This window comes from Eublepharis macularius, chromosome 9, assembly GCF_028583425.1.
Source record: "Eublepharis macularius isolate TG4126 chromosome 9, MPM_Emac_v1.0, whole genome shotgun sequence".
In the NCBI taxonomy this organism is placed as follows: Eukaryota; Metazoa; Chordata; class Lepidosauria; order Squamata; family Eublepharidae; genus Eublepharis; species Eublepharis macularius.
In genome coordinates, this window is record NC_072798.1 from 13,454,921 (window position 1) to 13,477,418 (window position 22,498).

A 22,498-nucleotide genomic window follows, 5' to 3' on the forward strand; every position below is an offset into this window, starting at 1 on the left:
GCTGGAATCATATGTGGAGCAGACAGTAATGCCTGCCCTCCTTCACCTGGACAGAATGAGGCACAGAGCAGCAGGCAATCCCTGCCCCCCCCCATTCACCCAGCTGTGATCAGGAGCTGAACAGGCGTCAATGCCCGCTTTCTTCACCTGGCTGGGATCAGGTGTACAGCAGGCAGCAATGCCTGCCCCCCCTTGCCTTCACCTGGCTGGGATCAGGCACGGAGCATGATGTAATGTCCAACCCCTCTTCACCCGGCCGAGATCAAGAATGGAGCAGGCAGCAGTGCCTATCCTCCACCTTCACCCTGCTGGAATCAGGCACAGAGCAGGAGGCAATTCCCCGCCCCCCCTTCACTGGCTGGGATTAGGAGCAGAGCATGAAGTAATTCCCACCCATCCCCTTCACCTGGCTGGGATCTGTCACAGAGGAGGAGGAGGCAATTCGCGCTTGCCCACCCTCCCTTTTCTAGAGCCTGTTGTATTTTTCCCCAACAATGGGCTTTATCACTAGTACTCCATAAAAGGTAACCAGTAATGAAAGAAAAGGGCTTGTATGTTGATCTTAGAATCCTAGAATCCTAGAGTTGGAAGGGGCCTTACAGACCATCTAGTCCAACCTCCTGCCCAGTGCAGGATCAGCCTAGAGAATCTCCACAAGAATTTTTCCAGCTGCTTCTTGAAGACCGGCGATGAAAGGGAACCTACCAAATCCCGAGGCAGACGATTCCCCTGTTGAATTACTCTGAACATGAAGAAGTTTTTCCTAACATCCAGCCAGCGCCTTCCCTTCTGCAGGGTAAACCCATTGTTTCAAGTCCTGTCCTCTGTTGCCAATAGGAACAACTCCATCCCCTCCTCTAAGGGAGAGGGGAGAGTCTTGCTAGACTTTTTTTTGCTTTAACACAGAGATTTTATCCATTAGCATGAAATACCAAATCTTGCATAAACATAGCTCTGCTTCTGGCAAAGACTCTTATTTCCAGTGTGTTCTAGCTGCAGAAATTAGCTGTCTCAAAAGGTGCCACTGTGCATTTGACATCCCTTCTGTGTTAGAACAAAGCAGATGCCGTAACAGAATCATGCCCAACTTAAAACCGAATATTCCACATATTTCCTTGCCTCCCAGTATTTTGTAATGGCAAGCAGGGATGCCAACGTCACAGTGCAAAATTCCTGAAGAGGGCAGGGTTTGGGGAGGGACCTTATCTGGGTATAATGCCATAGAGTGCACCTTCCGAGGCACCCATTTTCTCCGGGGGTTACTAATCTCTGTGGCCTTGAGATCAGGTGTAATTCCAGGAGATTGGAAATCCTAATGGCGAGACATTCCCACCACCACATATGCAGATGAAACGCGTTCTTGTATTTACTGTAAAGTATTTTGTATTTGCTGTAAAGTAGAACAGCAACCGAAGAGAGCTTTCTCCTACTCTGCTACTCTTTTATATGAGGGGAGGGTTTTTTTAATATAATGCAAAGGACCTTTCAAAACTAGACCTATGCTCTGAAATGGTGCTTCCCACTCTACCACTTCATTTTTTTCTGCATGTGTAAGCCAGGCATTAAAATGGCACTCCTATGTTAAAACACGCTGGGACTAAACTGAGCTGTGCTTTGCCAATGGATGCGGTGGTAGAATGGAATGCATCACTAATTCACTGTGGGGTGTAGGTGCTGGATTCCAGCTATGGATGCTCCTTTGCAGGACAGGCAGAAAAGCAGATTGCCAGATACACCCCAGTATATCTGCCACGATTGTCTTGGTGTACAATATGTTAAAACTCTGAGAATATGCAAAGGGAACATGTTTGCTTGCTTGGCTGTTAGCTGCTTATCTTGCAGGTGTCTGGTTGCTATTCCCTGGCCATCTTGAGAACATGGCCTTGAAGTTCCAGTTGGAGCCGTATCGCCCTCCCTAAGGACAGGGCCGGATCTAGGGTTCCTGGTGCCCAGGGCAACCCTAGTCCGACCCTCTGCGCACATGCACAGCGCTGCATGATGACATTACTTCTGTGACATTATCACGCAGGGTGGAGCATGCTGCCTGTGCGGTGCGCCGGTGGAGGCAGCATGTGGGGCTGGGAAGCTGCCCACGCCATTTGCCTCCCCACAGGACCGTGGGTGGCCGCCCACCCCCTGTCCTGCGGGGCAGGCAAATGGCGCAAGCGGCCTTGCAGCCCCCCATGCTGACTTTTGCCTGCCCTGCAGGATAGGGGGCGCGTGGGAAGTTGGCCGCCCCCTGTCCTGCGGGACATCCAAAGGCAGCGCGGGGGGCTGCGAGGCTGCCTGCGCTGCTGCCTGCACGCTCCCAGCAGCTGGCAGATGCTCCAGGCGCCTCCTCCCTGGTGGCGCTGGGGGCAGACTACCCCCTGCCCCCCTCGATCTGGCCCTGCCAAAGGACTAGGATGAGCTCATCCTCCCCCTTCGCCCTCCTCACCGAAATCCTGGACCCTTCGCGCCAAAAGCCTAATGGACTTACTTTCCCAGGGGCGGGAACGTCACCCTATAATTAACCTTGCTTTGTCACCCTGCATCACTCTGCCAATGCTCCTGTCTGAATGTCTTGATACTGGTATATCTTATCAATAAAGTGTCTTTAACTCATAATCCGAGGTGATGCATTGAAGTGCTTGGGGGATTTACCTGGCAAGATCTGATACAGATGGAGGACAAAAAATTCAAATCTCCCCTTCTTGACTCGCTGTGTTGGTTTTTTAGTTGGCAAATAGTTTTTAACCTAGAGCTGTGCCTGTGGCTTAGCGATAGAGCATCTGTGATGCATGCCAAAGGTCCCAATTTTATTTATTTATTTATATTCCGCCTTTCTCACCGACACTCAAGGCGGATTACATAGCAGGAGATTAGTATAATCAGTGGCAAGGACAAGGGCAGGCATTTCCATACAGTGTCAAGAACATACCCTGGTAACATCTAGATTAGATTACTGCAGTGCGCTTTGTGTTGGGCCACCCGTGAAGACTGTCCAGAAGCTGCAAATGATACAGAATACTGTGCCCAGAATACTGACTGGGAGTGTATATGGCTTACGGGCACTTTGGAACTCCCTCCCCAGGGAGATTCGCCTGTTTCCCTCTGTAATTATCTTCTGCCATGGAACGAAGACTTTTGTGCTTTGTTTGGTATTCCTCCCAGTAAACTCTTATTGACCTCCTCCCTGGTTTGTGTGTCTATATATTTTAAATTCCATTAATATTTGTTGTCCCCTGCCTTGGGGCTCGATGTGGCAGCATATAAATGTTTTAAATAAAATAAAATTATAATCCTCAGCATCTCCAATGAAAGGATATTGGGTAGCTTGTGTTAGGACAAAGCCTTTCTCTACCAGAGATTCTGGGAGAACCGCCGCCAGCACAGTAGACTTCAGTAGATCAATGGCCTGACTCAGGAGAACGCCGTTTCATAATAATACCAGCAGTGGGCTTACTGCTTATATACCGCTCTTCTAGATAGATAAGTCCCCCACTCAGAGTGATGAATAAGTCAGTGTTATGATTATCTCCACAATCCAGCTGGTGCTGAGAGAAATGGCTTTTCCAAGGCCACATGCTGAGTTCATGGCAGTAATGGGATTCGAACCAGCAGAGTGCTGATTTGCAGCCCAACCACTTACTCAAGGCCACCTGCTGAGCTCATGGCAGTAGTGGGATATGAACCAGCAGAGCGCTGATTCACATCCCAACCGCGTGTTGCAATACGTGATCCTCTTTCCTCCTGCAGCCAGAAGCCATGCAAATCTGCTTTGCCACCTTTTCCTCCTGTATGCGGAAATCAGGCTTCAGCTAAAATATTTTGTCTACCACTTAAGAGTTGTGAAATTCTTGGAGATCTTGAGGGTGGAGCCTGGGAAGGACAGGGCTTAGAAGGGAAGGGACCTCAGCGGGGAAATCTTGACAGATTCGTGCCCCACTCAGAACGGTGAACAAAATCAGAGTCCTTGTCATCCCCACAATACAGCTGTGGAGCAGGGAGGGAGAAATGGCTTACCCAAGGCCACCTGCTGAGCTCATGGCAGTATTGGAATTCAAACCAGCAGAGCAGCTGATTTGCATCCCTGCTATTTGATCTGTGCTACAGCAGCTCCTAAAATGATTTATCCCAATACGTCTCATCTCCAGGGAAACTAATCTGTGTCAACCGCAGACATGAGTTGTAATTCCTGAAGTTCTCCAATCACCACCTGGAGGTTGGCAAGCCCTGCTTTCCCACCCAAATGGGGCTCTCGCCTCCTACAAGGCAGCAGACATCAAGGCATTAAAAAAACCACTGACATTTAAAATGTACAGATAAATATTGAAAAATAAAGTAAAAACATATAGACACCATTTGGACAGGGCAGGCAGGCAGTCCAAAGGCTGCTCAGGGAAGAAGCCCCGCCCCCGCCCCTCTATCAAGCCCCGCCCCTTACCCGCCGGCCGCTCTAATAAACCCCGCCCCTTCTCTCCCCCTGTCAGCCGCAAAGCCGCGCTCCCCCTCTGCCTGCCACTCTAACAAGCTCCGCCCCTTCGCTGTCACTCTAACAGTCCCCGCCCCCCTCTTCACAGGCGCGCCTCCCGCCGAAAGAATCTCGTTGGGCGAGGAGGGGGCGGGGCCTCCCTGTCCGAGGAGGGGGGCGGCGCGAGAGGCGGAAGCTCCCTCCTCCTCCCTCCCTCCCTCCCTGCCGGCTGTTCCAGGCGCCTCCCCTCCTCCCCGCTGTTCAGTCGCCGGCTGCGCCCGCTCGCGTGACGACGACGCCGCTGCTGCCGTTGCCGTTGCGACTGTCCTCGCGCCGCCGCCGCCGCCCTCCTCCTCGCCTGCCTTCGCTCCCCTCATGGCCAACTACATCCACGTGCCGCCCGGCTCGCCCGAGGTGCCCAAGCTGAGCATCGTCGTCAGCGAGCGGGACCCCTCGGGCGGCGGCGGAGGCGGGGACGGGGAGCCGGGCTACCGCCGGGGCGCCTTGGCGCTGCTCAGCCGGCTGCGGCCTGACTGGAAGGCGGACGACGTGACGCTGAAGGTAGCGGGGCTGAGGGGAGCGAGCGGCGGCGGCGGCCTAGCGCCTGCGAGGGGCCGCGGCTGGGGCGGGGTGGGGAGGGGGAGGCGGCAGCCATTGTGGCGAGGCGAGGCGGGAGCGCCTTCCCCGCTCCCGCTCCCCGCCTCAGAAGAGGGAAATCTCCCTGCTGCCCTCTGGGGGTTGCCAACTCCAGCCTGGGGGATTCCAGGAGATTGGGGGGGGGGCTGGGAGGCGCCTGCCCTCGAGCCCACCCTTCCAAGCAGCCATTTTCTCCAGGGGAAACGGATCTCGCGCTCCTGATTCCGGGAGATCCCCAGCCCCCACCTGGAGGTTGGCAGACCTAGGTGGGGCGTGCGTGCGTGTGTGTGTGTGTGTGTGTGTGAGTGCGTGTCTGGGAGGGGTGCGAAAAGGTATGGGAATCGCCCACCTCTCCCTCTCTCCGTTCTCCTCCCCGCCTTTCTCTTTGCTGCTGATGCAGATAAAAGGGATGCCCATTGGAGCCTTCGTCAGACATCGTAGATGCAGCGAGGGGGGCCCGCGGTGGGTTGGCTGGCTGGCTGCTTTATTTCCCGTCTCGAAGAGACCAGCCTGCTTTCTCTTCTGCCTTTCCTCTTCTTTTATTTTTAATTATGATCCCCCTCCATTGCCTTAGCTGTATTTGCAAATTCGGAACAATGGATTCCCCCTCCCCCTGTACTTAATAGAGTCATTTGATTTTCTCTTATTGTAAGATTCAGGTCCAGGAGCACCTTAAAGACCAACTGTGCTGACGCTGTGAACCTGGGCAGATCATGAGAGGGAGGGTAGGAAGGGCTACATTAGTGCTTAGTTCTCAAGGCCCCTTCTCACATGTCTAGGGTCATGCCGATGGATCACCACTTTGGGGTTAGGAAGCAGTTTCCCCCCAGGCCAGTTTGGTTAGGGATCCTGACAGTGTTTTGTCATCTGGGCATGGAGCAGGAGTCTGGTTTTGGGCGGGGGGGGGGGGCGGTTAGGTAGTTATGAATTTCCTACATTGTGCAGGGGGGTGGACTAGATGACCCTGGAGGTGCCTTCCAAACCTATGATTCTAACTTGATTTCCAGGATATGAGCTTTTTTAGAGTCTCAGCTCCCTTCATCAGATACCTCCCTTCGTCACACTGTCGAAAGCTCATACCCTGAAAATCTAGTTGGGCTTTAAGGTGCTACTGGTCCCAAATCTCACTCTTCTACTACCGACCAACGTGGCTACCCGCGTGAAACTTCTCTCACTACAAATGCTGATTTTCTGCTTTTTGCACCCCAGTTCTGTCAAGCTAATTAGAGTATTATTATATCTTACACCTTCTCTTTAAATAACTCTCCCACTTTCTGGCTGGATAAAACCCTACATGCTTCCACTTCTAACTTTATTTATTTATGTTATTTATAGTACTCCTTTCTCATGGAGACTTAAGGTGGATTACACAGTGTGAGTTACTATAATCAATTTCACATGTATCTGAAGAAGGGAGCTTTCACTCTTGAAAGCTCAGACACTGGAAATTAGTTTTTGGTGTATTGGACTTCAGTGAAATAGCAGGATTTGAGTCCTGTGACACCTTAGAGATGAACAAGATTTTCAGGGTATGACCTTTTAAGAGTCAGACCTTCTTTCTTCAGATACCTAAATAAGGGAGAGGAGCTCTGACTTTCAGAAGCTCATACCCTGAATATCTTGTTGGTCTCTAAGATGCCGCTGGACTCAGTCCCAGGGGATCTAGATGGTCAGACCTTAGCTTGTATTGTGTGCCCCTTTTTAAAAAAATAATTAGTGTTAGCATGGGAGGTGCAGGGGAAGATCACACATAGTAAATGTTCCAGTGCATTCAGGTACACACCCCTTCAGGCTTTAATTTTGGGAAATGAAGCACTTCCCTTTTACTTCAAGGGGAAAAAAGAAAAAAAAAGCCCCAACAAATTCTGTCTAGCTTTAATCCAAACAGCGTAGGAGGTGGCAGCCTATGTTGAGCCCAGGTACTTTCCCAAAAATGTGTCGGGGGAATAATTTATATATCTCAGTGTTACAGTAGTAAAATCATAGGGTAGTAAAGTACCCTTTCAATCTCTTGCTTCAGAGAAAGCTCAGTGCAACTGATAATGTTGTCCTTTTGGGGTTTTTTACTTCTGTAAGAAGAGTGTATCTGTGCGGATGTGACTTGCTGCTTTCACCCTAGGGGATTGTAGAATGAGCTCCTGTAAAGAAGCAACCCATAGGGAATGAGGCTGAATTGTAGTCCAGCTGTCTGAAAGAGGTTGCAAACACACTATTCTGTGCTCCCTTGCCTTTTCCCTTGGATATGTTTTCAGGTATCCTTCCACCATTCACCTGTCACAAAATGCATGTTTTTAGATTAAAAAACATTATCATATATTGTACTGATAAAGATGTGATGTCATAAGGTTTCATTCTGTAGATCACTGATGAAATGAAAAGTTTAGATGCTAATTAGCTATATCTTGAGTTTTATTGCTAGTCTGTGTGTTATTTTAGTGGGTGGGGAGAGAAGATAGTTCTGCACAGAATGTAGCTGATATGTTAAATATGTCATACAAAATATACGTACCATGTACTAGATGGAGACATTTTCAGAATTTTTAAAATTGTTTTGCTGTTAGGCTATAGACTGTGGTTAGTGCTGACCCCTAAACTATGATTTAGAGGTTACTTATACCCATTGTCGTCCAGTTCCAGTGTTATGGCAAACTAGATAAAGGAAGTATAGAAGATCATAGTAGAAGAGCAGAAGAGGAAGTGCATGAACCCACAGTGCCTTTCAGAACCTCTGAACCATGGCTGAGAGGGTTCTCTAGGTTGTGCCATGATGAAATATCATGTGTCTCTCACCTTTCAGGTTACAGGGTATTTTGAGGTTATCTGGCAGCCATTTAAAATACCTCTAAGGAACCTCTAGAGCTATAGATCTTTTCCCAAGTAAAAATGGATGTGAAACCAAAAGCTAGAATTTATTGCTAAGGTAATAAAACTTCTAATTTTGTTAAGAGTTTAAATCGAATGTTGTTGTTGTTAATAGAAGAAAAAAGTCACAAATGTAGGTAATAGCTTCTTGCCTTATTGAGATTTCTAGAGAATGTCAGCTGGTATTCAAGGGGCCTATACCTATTTAAGTGTTTGATCTGCTAGGTTTAGAGTTGGTATCATGCCCAGTTGTCTGGCCAGATATTGTTAATGGCCTATTTTTTACTATTGTCAGACTATTCCTGAAGCCAAGAGTGCCACTGTTAGGATGCCACTTATTTCATTATGTAGAATGCCACTTCTTATTTCATTATAGTATCATTTGTTAACCAAAGTAAGGTCTGTTTGTCCCTTACTGTGCAGCAGTTACGGCAACTTTAGCAGCATAGCAGTGGTTCTCCTATTGGCCATCTGTATGATTACTGGCTTCACCAAAGAAGAATTGGCCCGCTACCTATTCATCACAATTGCCTTTAAATTGTTAGAGAATCTGTCAAAGGGAGCTTGACTCTAAAGCTTATACCCTGGAAAATCTTGCTAGTCTATAAGTTGCTAGTGGAGTTGAACCTTGCTCACCTACTGCAAACCACATGACTACCCTCCTGAGACTGTCTTTAAAAATCTTTTAGTAGTTACTGTTGCTTTGTGTCTCAGAAGACAAAAATCAATGATTTAAGAAAATTTTAAAAATTTAAATCAATTTTTTTTCAATAAAATGCTTTTTGAAGACAAATCTCTTAAAATCAAGATACCTTATAGCTCAGTATGTAGAGGTGAGAAATAAAAGGCAGATTCTCAACTCTATTTTTCACAGCAACATTTAACTCAGTTTTGTAATCACCAGATGCACCAGATGCAAATATCCCTAGCATGACTGGTCACTCAGCCAAATCTGTTTTGACTGACTTATTCTACTCAGTGTCCTAAAAAAAATTACCATACTAATAAATTGTCATTCTTGGCCTTAAAATAGATATTTTCCATTTGGTGCTGTTAAGCAGTATAAAAAAATGGCATTAATAAGGCAGTCCTGATTCCCCTTTCTTCTAATGAATGTTTAATTTGAGATGGACAGATGTAGTGAACTCCATTAATACTAATTAGCATTTGTTTATCACAAGCTTTGTTTAAAATTTCATTTACGTCATCAAAGGCTTTGACAAATATGCTTGGGTGGTAGGAGCTAGTGTAAAAATTGAGGAGCCAGAGTAATTTTTCCGCCTTCATGGCTTTGTATTATAATGACCAGTTTCTAAATATTGCTCCCACAAAGCCAATCCTAACTTCTTCACAGTTTCTTTTAACTTTATTAAAGCTATGACAAAAGTGTTCTAGTGTGTATAAATAAATATAGTGGTAACTGTGGTCATCTCTAACTTCTAAACATAGTTTAACTTCTCAGATTCTCATAATTCCATTGCCTTAAAAAGACCAATTAAAGTAAATATTAGAGCATAGAAAACAAGTTAAGAAATGAATTCATCTATGAACTCTGAATGGTGTGAAGTTAAATTTACTTGTAAGCAAGAGATTAATAAAACTTCATGCACGTTAGTTTTTATGTCATACAACAACATGTTCTGATGCAGTATGATAAACAAGCTTTGATTTAGATCCAGTAAACTTTTTTGCCCCATCTAGGCCAGCGCCTGTTCTTATTTTTCAATCCCTGTCATGCCCATGATCCCAAACATAGCCTTTTTGGTGATCAAAGGGAATCCCTTCCTTTTTCAGCAGTAAAAAACTGGTTGGATCTAACCCTTTGTATTTCTATCGAAAATTGCTGAGTGATACTACAATAATCTCTTTTCTGAAAATACCAGGTGTTAAAATGAAAATTCAAAGTGTCATGGCAACTTCATGTTTGGGATTTGTCATGCAGCTGCATTATCACAGTGAACTTTACAACAGCCATATAAGATACACCAATTTTTTTAACAGATGGTGTACTGAGTCAGCAAGTGGTTTGCCTAAGGCCGCTCAGTGAATTTGTGGCGGAGAGAATATTTGAACTGGTGATTTCCAAGATCACAATACTTGCTTGTGTGTGGTCCATGCTGCCTCTTGAGTAGGATTACTGCTGTTTGCTCATGCTGAGGAGAAAGTACTAAGTAACATCTATCTTGTATTTGTGTGTGCACTGCATAAGAGCATGAATGCTGCTGCCTTTTGAAAGGGTACTTCAGCTAACTGCTTCTGGTCAGGAAGTCAGAGATTCTTTGAACTTTGGAACCATCAGTGCTATCTCCTTACTGGCCTTTCTCCTAGATGTAAAAGTTGCTGCTGGACAAGAAAAGTGGCTCAAACTGAATTGACAGTGGAACACATCCAGAGACCATATATGGTTTGGTTGGCACAACCATACATAATAGAGTAGGATGATTAATGTAAAAATAGTAAAGAGTCCAGTAGCACCTTTAAGACTAACCAACTTTATTGTGGCATAATCTTTCGAGAACCACAGCCATAGCCTGAACCACAGCCATTGCCTTCTTTCCAAGAGAGCTGTGGTTCTCGAAAGCTTATGCTACATAAAGTTGGTTAGTCTTAAAGGTGCTACTGGACTCTTTACTATTTTGCAACTACAGACTAACACAGCTAACTCCTCTGGATCTAATGTAAAAATTTGAACTTGAGTGGATAAAGAGGTCATATTTCTAAATAACACATACTGATCAGTAGTAGATTAAATGCCTCTATGGCTGTTTTGAATACCTAATAGCGAAGAAGTTACTGACTTGTGAGCAGACTTACTCAATAACGGAAAGCAAATCCTATGAAATCTGACTGGATAGACAGGTTTGTAGTTTCACAAAGATGTTAATGTAAGCTATGACGTTCCAAAGTATGTAGTTAATTTTTTGGTCTTCATTCACTTTTTGATGTTAGTTGACTCACATGTTAACCACTTCCACCGAAATACTTGCAATATATTTACCTATTGTAACTTGTATCTCATTATTAACCGGGAGAAAATCTTAGTGTAAAAACCATCTTTAAGCACTGTTACTGATCAGCTGTTGAGTAACGCCCTCTTGTTTGTGATTAGTTACGATGGGCTCTGTTGTTACAGATGTGGCTTGAGTACAGCCCAGAGAAATAGGTTAGGGATTTGAGACATGCTCAAGATTATGCTAGGACTAGACTGTACCTGTAGTAACACATTTCTTCATCAGTATGAAAGAATACAAATCTCAGATTGCAGGCTGAACTTGCTGAATAATATGGAAGCAAAACATGTAGCATATAGCAAGTTGACTCTGTGTAGAAGTCATATGGATAATTATTTTGTTTATTTTTACTTCATTTGTACCACAGGGTGGGACCCAAAAGAGTTGTCATCATTATCCTCTTCTCCATTTTATGCTAACAGTAAACCGGTGAGGTAGGTTAGGTAGGTAAAGTATGTGACTGGCTTGAGGTCACCCAGAAAGCTTACACAGCAGAGTGGGGATTTGAAAACATTTTCCTGTTGGCATGGGATAACTTTGAATTTGAGGCACTTTGACACTTTAAGCCCCTTCTGAATGTGAGATACACCATGCAGTTAGGAATTTCACTTGGCTACTTCATCTTGTTCATATTTGCATGAAGTTTTGGCAGTGGCTTTTAAGTCCCGGTCACTGGGTTATCATTAATTTTAGTTTTTGGTATTCATCCCAATCTGGAACTAATCTCACCTTACTACCATGTTTACTTTCTTCTGTTCTTTTGAGCCATGAAGGTGTTCTCTTGCTACAACTCTTAACAATTGGTATGCATGCAATAAAATTCATGGTTTTGCTCCAGACAGTGCAAATTGCAGGGCAGATACTGGTGATAGGTCCCTGATCAGAATTGTTAGAATATTCAGAATTTTTCTTGTTAGTTAAAGCTTGTTCCACCCCTCCATGGCAAATAATTTTATGAAGAGCGTCACTTTAAATTCAGTATTATGAAGTTTAACTTAATATCCAGATATGGTGATAATCCTGCCTATTGTGACTGTATGAGTGTCTCTGTCAAAATTAAACACTTAATTTTATTTATGACAATTTGTTTTCTACCTTAATTTTTATTTTCCTATTAGATGGCAAAAATTTTACAAGCTTTTGAACTGTGCAGAGCTGCGGAGTGCTGGTGAAGTTGTTTTAAAGCAAACATGAGATTTCCTCCACTGTGTACCAGTTAGCAGCTTTGCAGCTGCATCACTTGAAGTTTCCATACAGTCTTCAAAAGCAACTCGTTGAAGTAATCTGATCTAGCTGTGATCAGAGCATGGATAACTGATAGTAATCATCAAACTGTCCCTTGGCCAGTTGTCATTAAAAGCAGTTTGTGAAATCTGAACAGCTCAGATCTCATGACACAAAGCATAGCTCATTTTACAGTATTTTACTTTAAATTAAAAGTAACAATGCTGGAGTATATACTACATGGACTTAGAATTTTCATAAATGCATCAAGCAACAATACTTGAAACAGGATTACAAACCAGGTTCTCTCACTTTTGTTCTGCGCTGGCCTTTGTAGAATAGCTTAATGGGCAAAAAGTTATTAGTTTCATCTCAAAGTCTTGTTCAGTGCCTAAAGATCTCTTTTGCTTCACCTTCAGCAGGAGAGATCAGAGAAGTGGACTCTTTCCTAATATGTTCCTATAGCAATAGCATAATCCATGTCTGAGTGTTCAGATGAGTCATAAGCCAAACAGGTCAAGTTAAACAATGCAACCTTTGGCTTACAAAGGATGTCAAAGCAGATGTCTCACACATGTCTCATGTGGCATATTGTATAGTTGCTCCATGCCTCCCACCACTCATATATAGTTAAGCTTAGGTAAACATTATGGCACATGACCAGAAGATTTTAATCTACCTTGCAAAGTAGCTGTTGCATAATACATGCCATGTTATGAATGTGAATAACTAACAATGCTGACAAAATATGATGTATTCCTTATTTCTTTTAACATATTCTGAGGGTTGTCCCTTCTCTGAAAATTCTGCTTGCACTAACATGGACTGTGGGTGAGAAAACTCTATGAATTCAAGATCAGCTCTCCTGCAAACAATTAACATATGCAAGCCCATTTGTCCTCTGAATTAAGTATTTATCGCTGTGTCTCGCTGATGTGCAATCATGTAATTTTGAATTGATTTCAAGAATGTGATGGCCTCTGGCTAATAAACTTTGTTGTATTTGTCTTAAATCTTAATGTAGACCATATTACATTATGTACTGGTGTAAATTTGAACCCAAGATAAGTTCTGTAGCAACTGATAATGGAAAATCTACAGTTCCATACCTTTACTGGAAAATGAAACACTTGGACTTACCACAAAGGTTCGTTTTCCTTGAAGAGGAGGAAGCTGTTGATCAGGTACAGTCCTATCCACTGCAAGTTTTTCAAGATCTTCCACAAAGCCTGCTGAAAAAGAGGAAAGATTTAGATTTCTTGAGGCAATTACTATGTAAAAAAGAAATCAGATATTTTTGGAAAATTCTCTTTGCTCTTTAAGTTTTGTTACCAAAAGGAAGAAGGCTGATATCAACTATTGATCAGGCTAAGCAGTTATTTGAAGAACTAGTGACGGAAAATACTCTAGATGCTCAACAGCTGCAAAGAGACAAAGATACTAACGATATGGGAAATTTCAGTATCCTATCAGTGAATATCACTGGCCTAAACTCCCACTCAAAATGATCCGAAATATTTAATTTGTTAAAAAAAATAGAAAGTGGATTTAATATGTCTTCAAGAAACTCATATCAAGAAGAAGCATGAACATATTTTAGAGAACAAAAAATTAGGTAAAGTCTATATATCATCAGTGGAAGAGAAAAAGAGAGGAGTGGCGGTCTACGTAAAGAATCAACAATTCAGTATAATTGAGGAACTGCAAGATCCAGAAGGAAGATATATACTATTGAAAATCAAGCTTCCAGAAGGAAGAACCAATACTTTAGTTACAATCTATGCACCAAACACTGCTAAAGAAAAATTCTATGGTAACTTTTTTGATAAATTGATAGACTTTCAAGGAGAAATTATAATTTGTGGGAATATGAATGGAGTGTTGGACCCAAAGATGGACCGATTGAAAAGAACAAGAGGAAGGACATACAAGAATGCATCCATACGGACACACCCCAGGAACCACGACCAGGAAGATTCTACCTACTACCCAAAATCCACAAAGCGGGTAACCCAGGACGCCCAATTGTTGCAGGAAAATGCACCATCACAGTAGGAGTCTCGGGATACATGGACTCTATCCTCAGGCCCTATGCCACCAGCACACCCAGCTATTTACGGGACACCACTGACTTCCTCAGGAAAATACAATCCATTGACAACCTACCAGATGACACCATCCTAGCAACCATGGATGTGGAGGCCTTGTACACCAATATCCCACATGCAGATGGATTGCAAGCCATACGGAATATTATCCCGGACAAAACCACAGCAAACCTCGCCACTGAACTTTGTCACTTCGTACTCACTCACAATTACTTCGAATTTGGTGACAACTTATATCTACAGGTTAATGGCACAGCCATGGGCACACGCATGGCACCACAATATGCTAACATATTCATGGCGGACTTAGAGCAACGCTTCCTCAGCTCCCATCCACTGGAACCACTACTATACTTAAGATTCCTGGATGACATCTTCATCATTTGGACCCATGGGAAGGAAGCCCTTGAGAGATTTCATCAGGACTTCAATAACTTTCACCCTACTATCAACCTAAGCCTGGACCACTCTACACAACAGGTACACTTCCTGGACACCACTGTACAACTACATAATGGACGAATAAATACCACCTTATACCGGAAACCAACAGACCGATACTCATATCTACATGCCTCCAGCTTCCACCCTAAACATACCACTCGGTCTATTGTCTACAGCCAAGCCTTACGTTACAACCGTATCTGCTCCAATACTCTCGACCGAGACTCACACTTAAGAGATTTACAACAAGCATTTTTGGGACTACAGTACCCACCAAATGAAGTGAAGAAACAAATTAACAGGGCCAGACTAGTACCCAGAAACAGTCTGCTCCAGGACAAACCTAAAGGAACTAACAACAGAACACCACTGGTTGTCACCTATAGCTCCCAGCTCAAACCCATCCAACGTATCATCAGTGAGCTACAACCCATCCTGGAAAATGATACCTCTCTCAGAAGCCCTGGGTGGAAGACCTTTCCTTGCCTACAGACAGCCCCCCAATCTTAAACGACTTCTCACTTACAATCATGAATCGGCCAGCAGAGTCACCAGCACAGGGACCAGGCCCTGCAACAGACCCAGATGCCAGCTCTGCCCCTATATCTACCCAGGGAATACAATTACAGGACCCAATGGCATCAACTACACTGTCTCTGGCTCTTACAGCTGCTCATCCTCCAATCTGATATATGCCCTCATGTGCCAACAATGTCCTTCTGCTCTGTACATTGGACAAACCAGCCAACCTCTACGCAAAAGAATAAATGGACACAAATCTGACATTAGAAATGGAAATGTCCAAAAACCAGTGGGAGAACACTTCAATCTACCAGGACATTCCACCAAAGACTTAAAGGTCGCTGTGGTTCAACAGAAACCTTTCAAAAACAAAATCCAACGGGAAGCTGCTGAATTGGAATTCATATGCAAATTTGACTCTGTCAAGCGGGGACTGAATAGAGACTATGAATGGTTATCACATTACCACAGGTAACAGATTCTCTTTACAGAGGCGTGATCTGGGGGAGCCCAGTGACGCCTGGTGTGGGCTTTCGGGGACCACAGTTCTCTTTGTCAGATGCAACTGGCAGGGAGAGCTGTGGTTACCGAAGGCTTATACTACATAGGAATTGGACACCTTCACTGCTACAAACTGACTGCACACCAAAAGGAGATGTTTACATTTCCAAGCAAAGGAATGTTTTGATTGCCTCTATGCTAATTGCATTCTGCCTTCTTGTGATTTATGACCCCTCCCTTTTCTCTCTCTTTCCCCCTCCTCTTCTGTATCTGCCCAGTTTTGATCAGGCATCTGATGAAGAGAACTTGATTCTCGAAAGCTTATGCTATAATAAAATTGGTTAGTCTTAAAGGTGCTACTGGACTCTTTTTGATTTTACCCAAAAATGTGTTGTACTATATGAAAACGTTACATTTGACGGAGGCGTGGTGAACTTTGAATCCCAAAATCAGGAATTATACCTTCTTCTCAGATAGACATCAGACATACTCGAGGATAGATATGTGTTGGATGTCCAGAACCGCATTAATGAATTTAAACAAAGTAGAGATAAAACCGAAAATTTATGCAGACCACAATTCCCTGCTGATAGAGTGGCAAGAAGAGTGTAAGAATAGAAGATGGAGGCTGAACAATAACATATTATTACAAGATGATATTGTTAAGAAGTGCAAGAAAGATTTAGAAGAGTTTTTCAGAATCTTGTGCACTAATGATGTCTCCATTACCACAGTATGGGAATCAAGTAAAGCTTTTATGAGAGAAAACCTAATAGCCTTGACATCAAAAAAAAGGAAGGCGAAAACAAAGCAGATGGATAAAATCGTAGCAAAAATTCAACAACTGGAAGGACAGCATAAAAAAATCACTCAATAAGACAATATTCACTGAAATTAAGCAATTAAGAAATCAACGAATTTTTTACAAATTGAAGAAATTAAGCTTTATGAAGCAGAAATAATTTGAACATGCAAACAAACCAGGTTGTTTTCTGGCCTATCGTCTAAGAAGAGCAACTGAGAGGAGAAGGATAGCAGTAGTTAGAAGGCAAGATGGAATCACCCATGTAGAAAAAGAAATACATAAATTTTTTACATCCTATTTTTTGAACTACATAAAAAGGAATCCCCTGTGGAACAAGGATTTGAAGATTATATTAAAGAAATGATACTCCCAAAGTTTAAATTAGAAGACAAAGAAGTTCTGAATTGTAATATAACAATACAAGAGATCTCACAAATGATAAAAAGTTTGAAAAAAGATAATGCACCCGGTCCAGACGGAAACGACCCGATGCTGCCGCAATCATACAGACCAATTTTGTTGCTGAACGTGGATTACAAATTATTTACCTCTATCTTAGCAGAAAGACTCAGAAGCATATTGAACATAATACATACTGATCAGACGGGCTTTGTGCCGAAGAGATATATGAAAGAAAACATCCAATTTGTAATTGATGTAATAGAGCTAGTGGAGAAGAAAGGACATAAATTTGCATTTGTCTTTCTGGACGCTGAAAAAGCATTTGATAATCTCTCTTGGACCTTTTTGCAAAAAATAATACAAAATTTAAGTGTTGGCCCTAAGTTTGAAAATTGGATAAAAGGAATTTATGCAAAGCAAAAAGCGAAGATTTTAATCAATGGAGTATTGACATTGCAAATAGAAAAAGGGTACTAGACAAGGATGCCAGTTGTCACCACAACTATTTATACTGGCAGTGGAAATTCTTGCTTCCAAAATAAGACAAGACCCTAAAATTAAAGGCCTAAAAGTGGACAATGAAGAATTTAAGCTGAAATGCTATGCAGAAGATGTGGTATTGACAATTTTGAACCCGCAGGAGACAATACAGGATGTGATGGAACAGCTTTTGAAGTTCGGCGAATATTCAGGATTCCAAATGAATAAAAAACCAAAAATTATCCCTAAACTTTTAACAAAGCATGAGGAAGGAAAACATCAGGAAGTATCAGGATGTGAGATAGCAGCAAACCCAGTGACATACTTGGGCATCTATCTAACAAGACATAAAGACACTCTGTTTAGAGATAATTATGAGACATTGTGGAGTAGAATTCAAAAAGATGGTCCAAATTAAATTTGTCTTGGATTGGAAGGATTTCAGCGATTAAAATGAACGTTCTACCGAAAATTAATTTTTTGTTTCAAATGTTACCAATTATCATAAAAGATAAGAAATTAATCCATTTATCTGGAACAGTAAAAAACCAAGAGTAAGATTCAAGGTATTACAAGATGAAACTTCCAGAGGAGGATTGGCAGTCCCAAATATTAAATTATATTATGAAGCAGCTGGTCTAAATTGGATTATAGACTGGATAAGAAACCTCAAAGATAGACTAATACGACTAGAAGCGGCGGACTTGACAGACGAACTACACAACCTCCTATGGGTGGCAAAAAGATCAAGAAAGAAACAAGAAAGTCATGTTATAAGAGGCAGCCTCATTCAAATTTGGGATTTGGTTAGAAGAAGAATAAGCCCGCTGATATCGCCACTATTTTCACAAATTGATGCCTTTTGTGATAAGAATCAGAGAAGAGATAATGATTTTATAACGTACCAAGATATGATAAACTCTCAAGGAAAGATAAAAACATGTCAAGAAATTCAAGATGAAGGAAAGAAAATACAATGGCTGGTATATTTTCAGGCAGTTTCCAGAATACAAGAAGCCCAGAAGGAACTCAGAGGACAACTAAGTTATCTTACTGACTTTGAGAAATTAATCATGCAGAAAAAAGAACACATCTTGGGTCTAATATATAAACTTTTACTTCAATATGATATTGAATCAGAACAAGTTAAAGTGTGTATGATAAAGTGGGAGAATCTTTGGACAAAGGGCATAAAATTTACGGCAAGTCAAACACTGAGAATTAGTACAAGATGTTTTTTAGATGGAACATTACACCAAAAGACATTGAGAAAATGGACAAGAAATACGTGGGGTTATGTTGGAAATGTAATGAAGCAGATGGTTCCTTCTATCACATGTGGTGGACTTGCCACAAAAGCAAAAACTTTTGGAAAGAAATACATGCTGAGATGCAAAAGATTTTAAAATTTGGTTTCGCCATGAATCCTCAAACTATGCTGTCGGGAATACTACCAGAAAATGTAGACAGAAAATTACACGAACTATTTAGATGTATATTGAAGGTGGCAAGGGTGGTATTTGCAACCAGATGGAAGGAAGATGAATGCCCAACTAAGGAAATCTGGAGAGATAAGATGGCAGAATATGCAGAGATGGCAAAACTAATAAGCTATTTAAACAGAAGACCAATGAAAGAATTCGAAGAGAAATGGGGAATTATTTTGCTTACAAAAGATAAAATGCATAAAATGTTTTAGTTTTAGAAACCAGAATAGGATGGTATACTGATTTATTGTTATAGATTGGATATAAGGTTAGGTTCTGATAAGAGGAAATTGGTTAAATATCAGTGATGAAATAGAATGCATGATATGGAAACTGTGGCAAAATAGTTAAGCTAGATAGAAACGGTCTGTATGGAAGCATTGGACCATATTAAGATATAGCAGTTAGATTGTACAGGGAGACCACTTGTTTTGACCTTTAGTTGATCTAAAATTTAATATTGTGTAGGGAAAAGATCGTATTTAGTTGGAGAAGACACGCAGGAGTTGGAACAGGAGATATACTATTGATGAACTCTGATTAAGGTATGTTCTGTGTACTCTGTATTTTATTATAACAACTCTTGTACTGCAAAATTTTAATGTTCCTCTGACCCAGTTATTCCCCCTTCTTCTTTTGTACCCCCTTTGTTCTGAAAATAAATAAATAAATAAATAAAAAGGTACTGTCCTATCCACAATCCTTGGAGGCAGGAAGTATATTGTTCCTTGTCTCCATTGGGGAGGGAATGCTCAGATCAGAGACTTCTTTAGCTAATGTGGCTTATTACAAAGTGTGCCCTATCCAAAATGACCCATAACTTGTGGGAGACAGTACTCACAAACAGAGCATATTGAACGTGCAAGGGTTACAGAATGTAGAAGATAGACAGTTACAACTTGGAATAGTTTGTGAGAAACCTGGACTGGCAATGACCCCCTCACCGAGAGACCCACATTCTTTGAAGTGACACCCCCCCCACACACACACACTAAAACCAGGTTAGCTCTAAAGTGTTCTCTTCAAGTAAAAGGAACCTGCAAGATAAATTCAGTGTTTCATTTTGACTTTGAAAGAGTGAGATACTCTGGTGATTGGGACATTACGAAGCAGTACTTGCATGAGTAGGGAGGGAAGAAGAACGCCAGCCAGTCAGAAAAGCAGTGGAACTAGACAACTTGCTAGAGAACTTGCTGTCCAAATGCTGCTACAGAATCTCTTCTATAATGTGTGACATATGTGGAGGCAGATGCTCGCATACCAGCTTTACAGATATTGAAGGTTGGAGTGGCTGCACTTCTGAATGAGCGAACTGTGATGCCTAGTGGCTCTTTGAGACTTTGAGAAGAATGTGCCAGAGCTATACTTGGCAATTCACCTCCATAGGGTTGACTTAATACAGTCCCCTCTCACTACTGAATATTAAGCCACAAACAGTCCTGAAAGTGTCAGGGTGCCTGATACGATGTGCTCGTCTAAGGAGTGCTGTTTCTTTTTCTTTGGGTGAGAAGGTTTAGGTCAGAAAGAGGGTAGGCTGATGTCTTGAAAACAATGGAAGACCAAATTGACTTATGGCGTAAAAGTAGGATCAGTACAAAGAACCGCTTTGTCCTTGTAAAAAAACCAGTATCCTTTGCCTATAGACAGTGCTCCTGATTCTGACACTCCAGTGGCTGAAGTTACTGCCACTAGTAAATGCACGTTGAGAGTAACGAACTTTGTCAGAATCTCCTTAAGAGGCACAAAAAGATCTTAAGTCTTGTAAGAACACATATCGTCTCCATGGAAATGGCGGGTGGGGAACAGAAGAAATAAGGCCAGCCCTCTTTAGAAACAACTTGATCCTGTGATGATGAGAAGCTGGGTATCCTTCCACTAGAGACAAGATGGATGCCAAAGGAGGTATTCGTGTGTGCAGCATCTTAGACCTTGAGAATCTGTCCTGGAAGGAGGACAGTGCCCCATGCTAAGTTTGACTACTGGGCTGTAGCCCTTGTGTCTCGCCACCTAACATATGCTTTCAAGGAACAGTCATATATCCTAGATGTAGACTTCATTCTGGATGCTAACATAGTAGAAGCCACTTGTTCAGAGAATACATCGTCCATCAGAATTTACCATTTAAACTCCATGTAGTTAGATTGAGCCACTTGGGATTTGAATGATGTATTGGGCCTTGGGTCAGCATGTCTGGGAAGACAGGCAGTCTCCATGGAGGGTGGGTTGATGCAGCTTGGAGACTTGAGTAGCAGGGTCTCTGTGGTCAAATCCGGGCTACACAAATCAATTCTGCCTTTTCCCCCCTTGAGCTTGTTTATGACTTTTTGAAGGGTGGTAAGAGGCTCAGGTTTGTGTGACCCTTTTGCCTTGCTGATGGGGGGTACCTGCCTCTGTTTCTTCCCTCTCCTGCAGCATCTTATAGAGCAGGCAAGGAAACCACTGAGGCCATTGCTGTGGCTGAGCATAAGGCTTGGAGAAAGGGAAAATGAACGTAGTAGAAGTAGTAGAAGAAGCAGTCTTTCTTCCTTTTGTAGAGCAGAGAAGAGTAGATAGATCCAGTAAGTAAGGAAAGAAACAGCCTAAGAGCTCAACGAAGAAAAGGTCTTTCTTGCTTTGCTCTCAGGAGGAGACAGGAGACAGAATTGAGGATGGTGGGCACTCCATCCCCACTGGAGAGAGAAGGAGTAGCCTCCAGGGATTATGGGTAGGAGAGTTGCTGATCGTCAAGTGGAAATGTGAGGAAGCATCCAAGTTTGTAAAGCAAAGGGTTCGTCTACATTTGAAAATTCAGCTTGGAATGAGAATACAACTTTAAAAAATATTTAGCAGAGCAATAGTTGTGTGATTCCATCATTTTATGACAGGCAGGAACTCAAGCTCATATTAGTAAATTTGTGTCAGTCAGGTTTTCTAGACTTTTACTAGTTCTTCTTTAAAAGCTCTGGTATGGATGAACTTGCCAGATAATCCATGAAGGGAATAACCAAAATCTTTCAAGTGGTCATTGCTTAATATACAGCTCACAAGACCCTGAGAAATTAGAAAGCTATGCTGAAAATATTCAATATTCAGTCCCACTAAAGAGCAATAGTTCATTTAATTGAAAATTTTATAACCTTGAAAGAACCATGGGGGAAAATTCCTCAGGAAGACTTCAGTTTAGCAAAGTTCTTAGCAAGCCTGTGTCACATCTTTCTAGTGGACTTAGCTGCCAGAATGGCTGAGGCTATGCTTTGCTTTTTAAAAAGGAAATTATACTAGAAGCACTATGCAATGCATTATATTACAATATGGACCAGGTGCGCATGGTATGACCATAAAAACAACGCATGGGGCCCCGGCCTATTCTAAATACTATTGTTTTCCTATGTAGAACTTAATTATGTAGAAACTGAGCCATTCTTGAAAGTTGTAATAGATATGGAAACCACGTAATAATAGCACATGCATGCAAAGAGCTACAGCTGCGTGAGCAAACTAAACGAACACCTCTCCTGGTTCATGCAGTAGCTTTACTCAGCTTGGCAATGCCTGTTCTGAACACTGCAGTGCAAGGCTCTATT

At 42.5% G+C, this 22,498-nt stretch overlaps 1 protein-coding gene across 1 annotated transcript in view; it reads left to right on the plus strand.

The window, feature by feature from the left end:
• The first annotated feature begins 4,718 nt into the window (after positions 1–4,718).
• The window catches only part of ETNK1 (ethanolamine kinase 1), a 49,930-nt gene continuing 32,150 nt past the window's right edge, over positions 4,719–22,498 (plus strand). Inside the window, exon 1 of the mRNA XM_054989294.1 lies at positions 4,719–5,014. Within this exon, the coding sequence (XP_054845269.1) occupies positions 4,829–5,014 (186 nt within the window). The 5' untranslated portion in view covers positions 4,719–4,828. The remainder of the gene's footprint in view (positions 5,015–22,498) is intronic.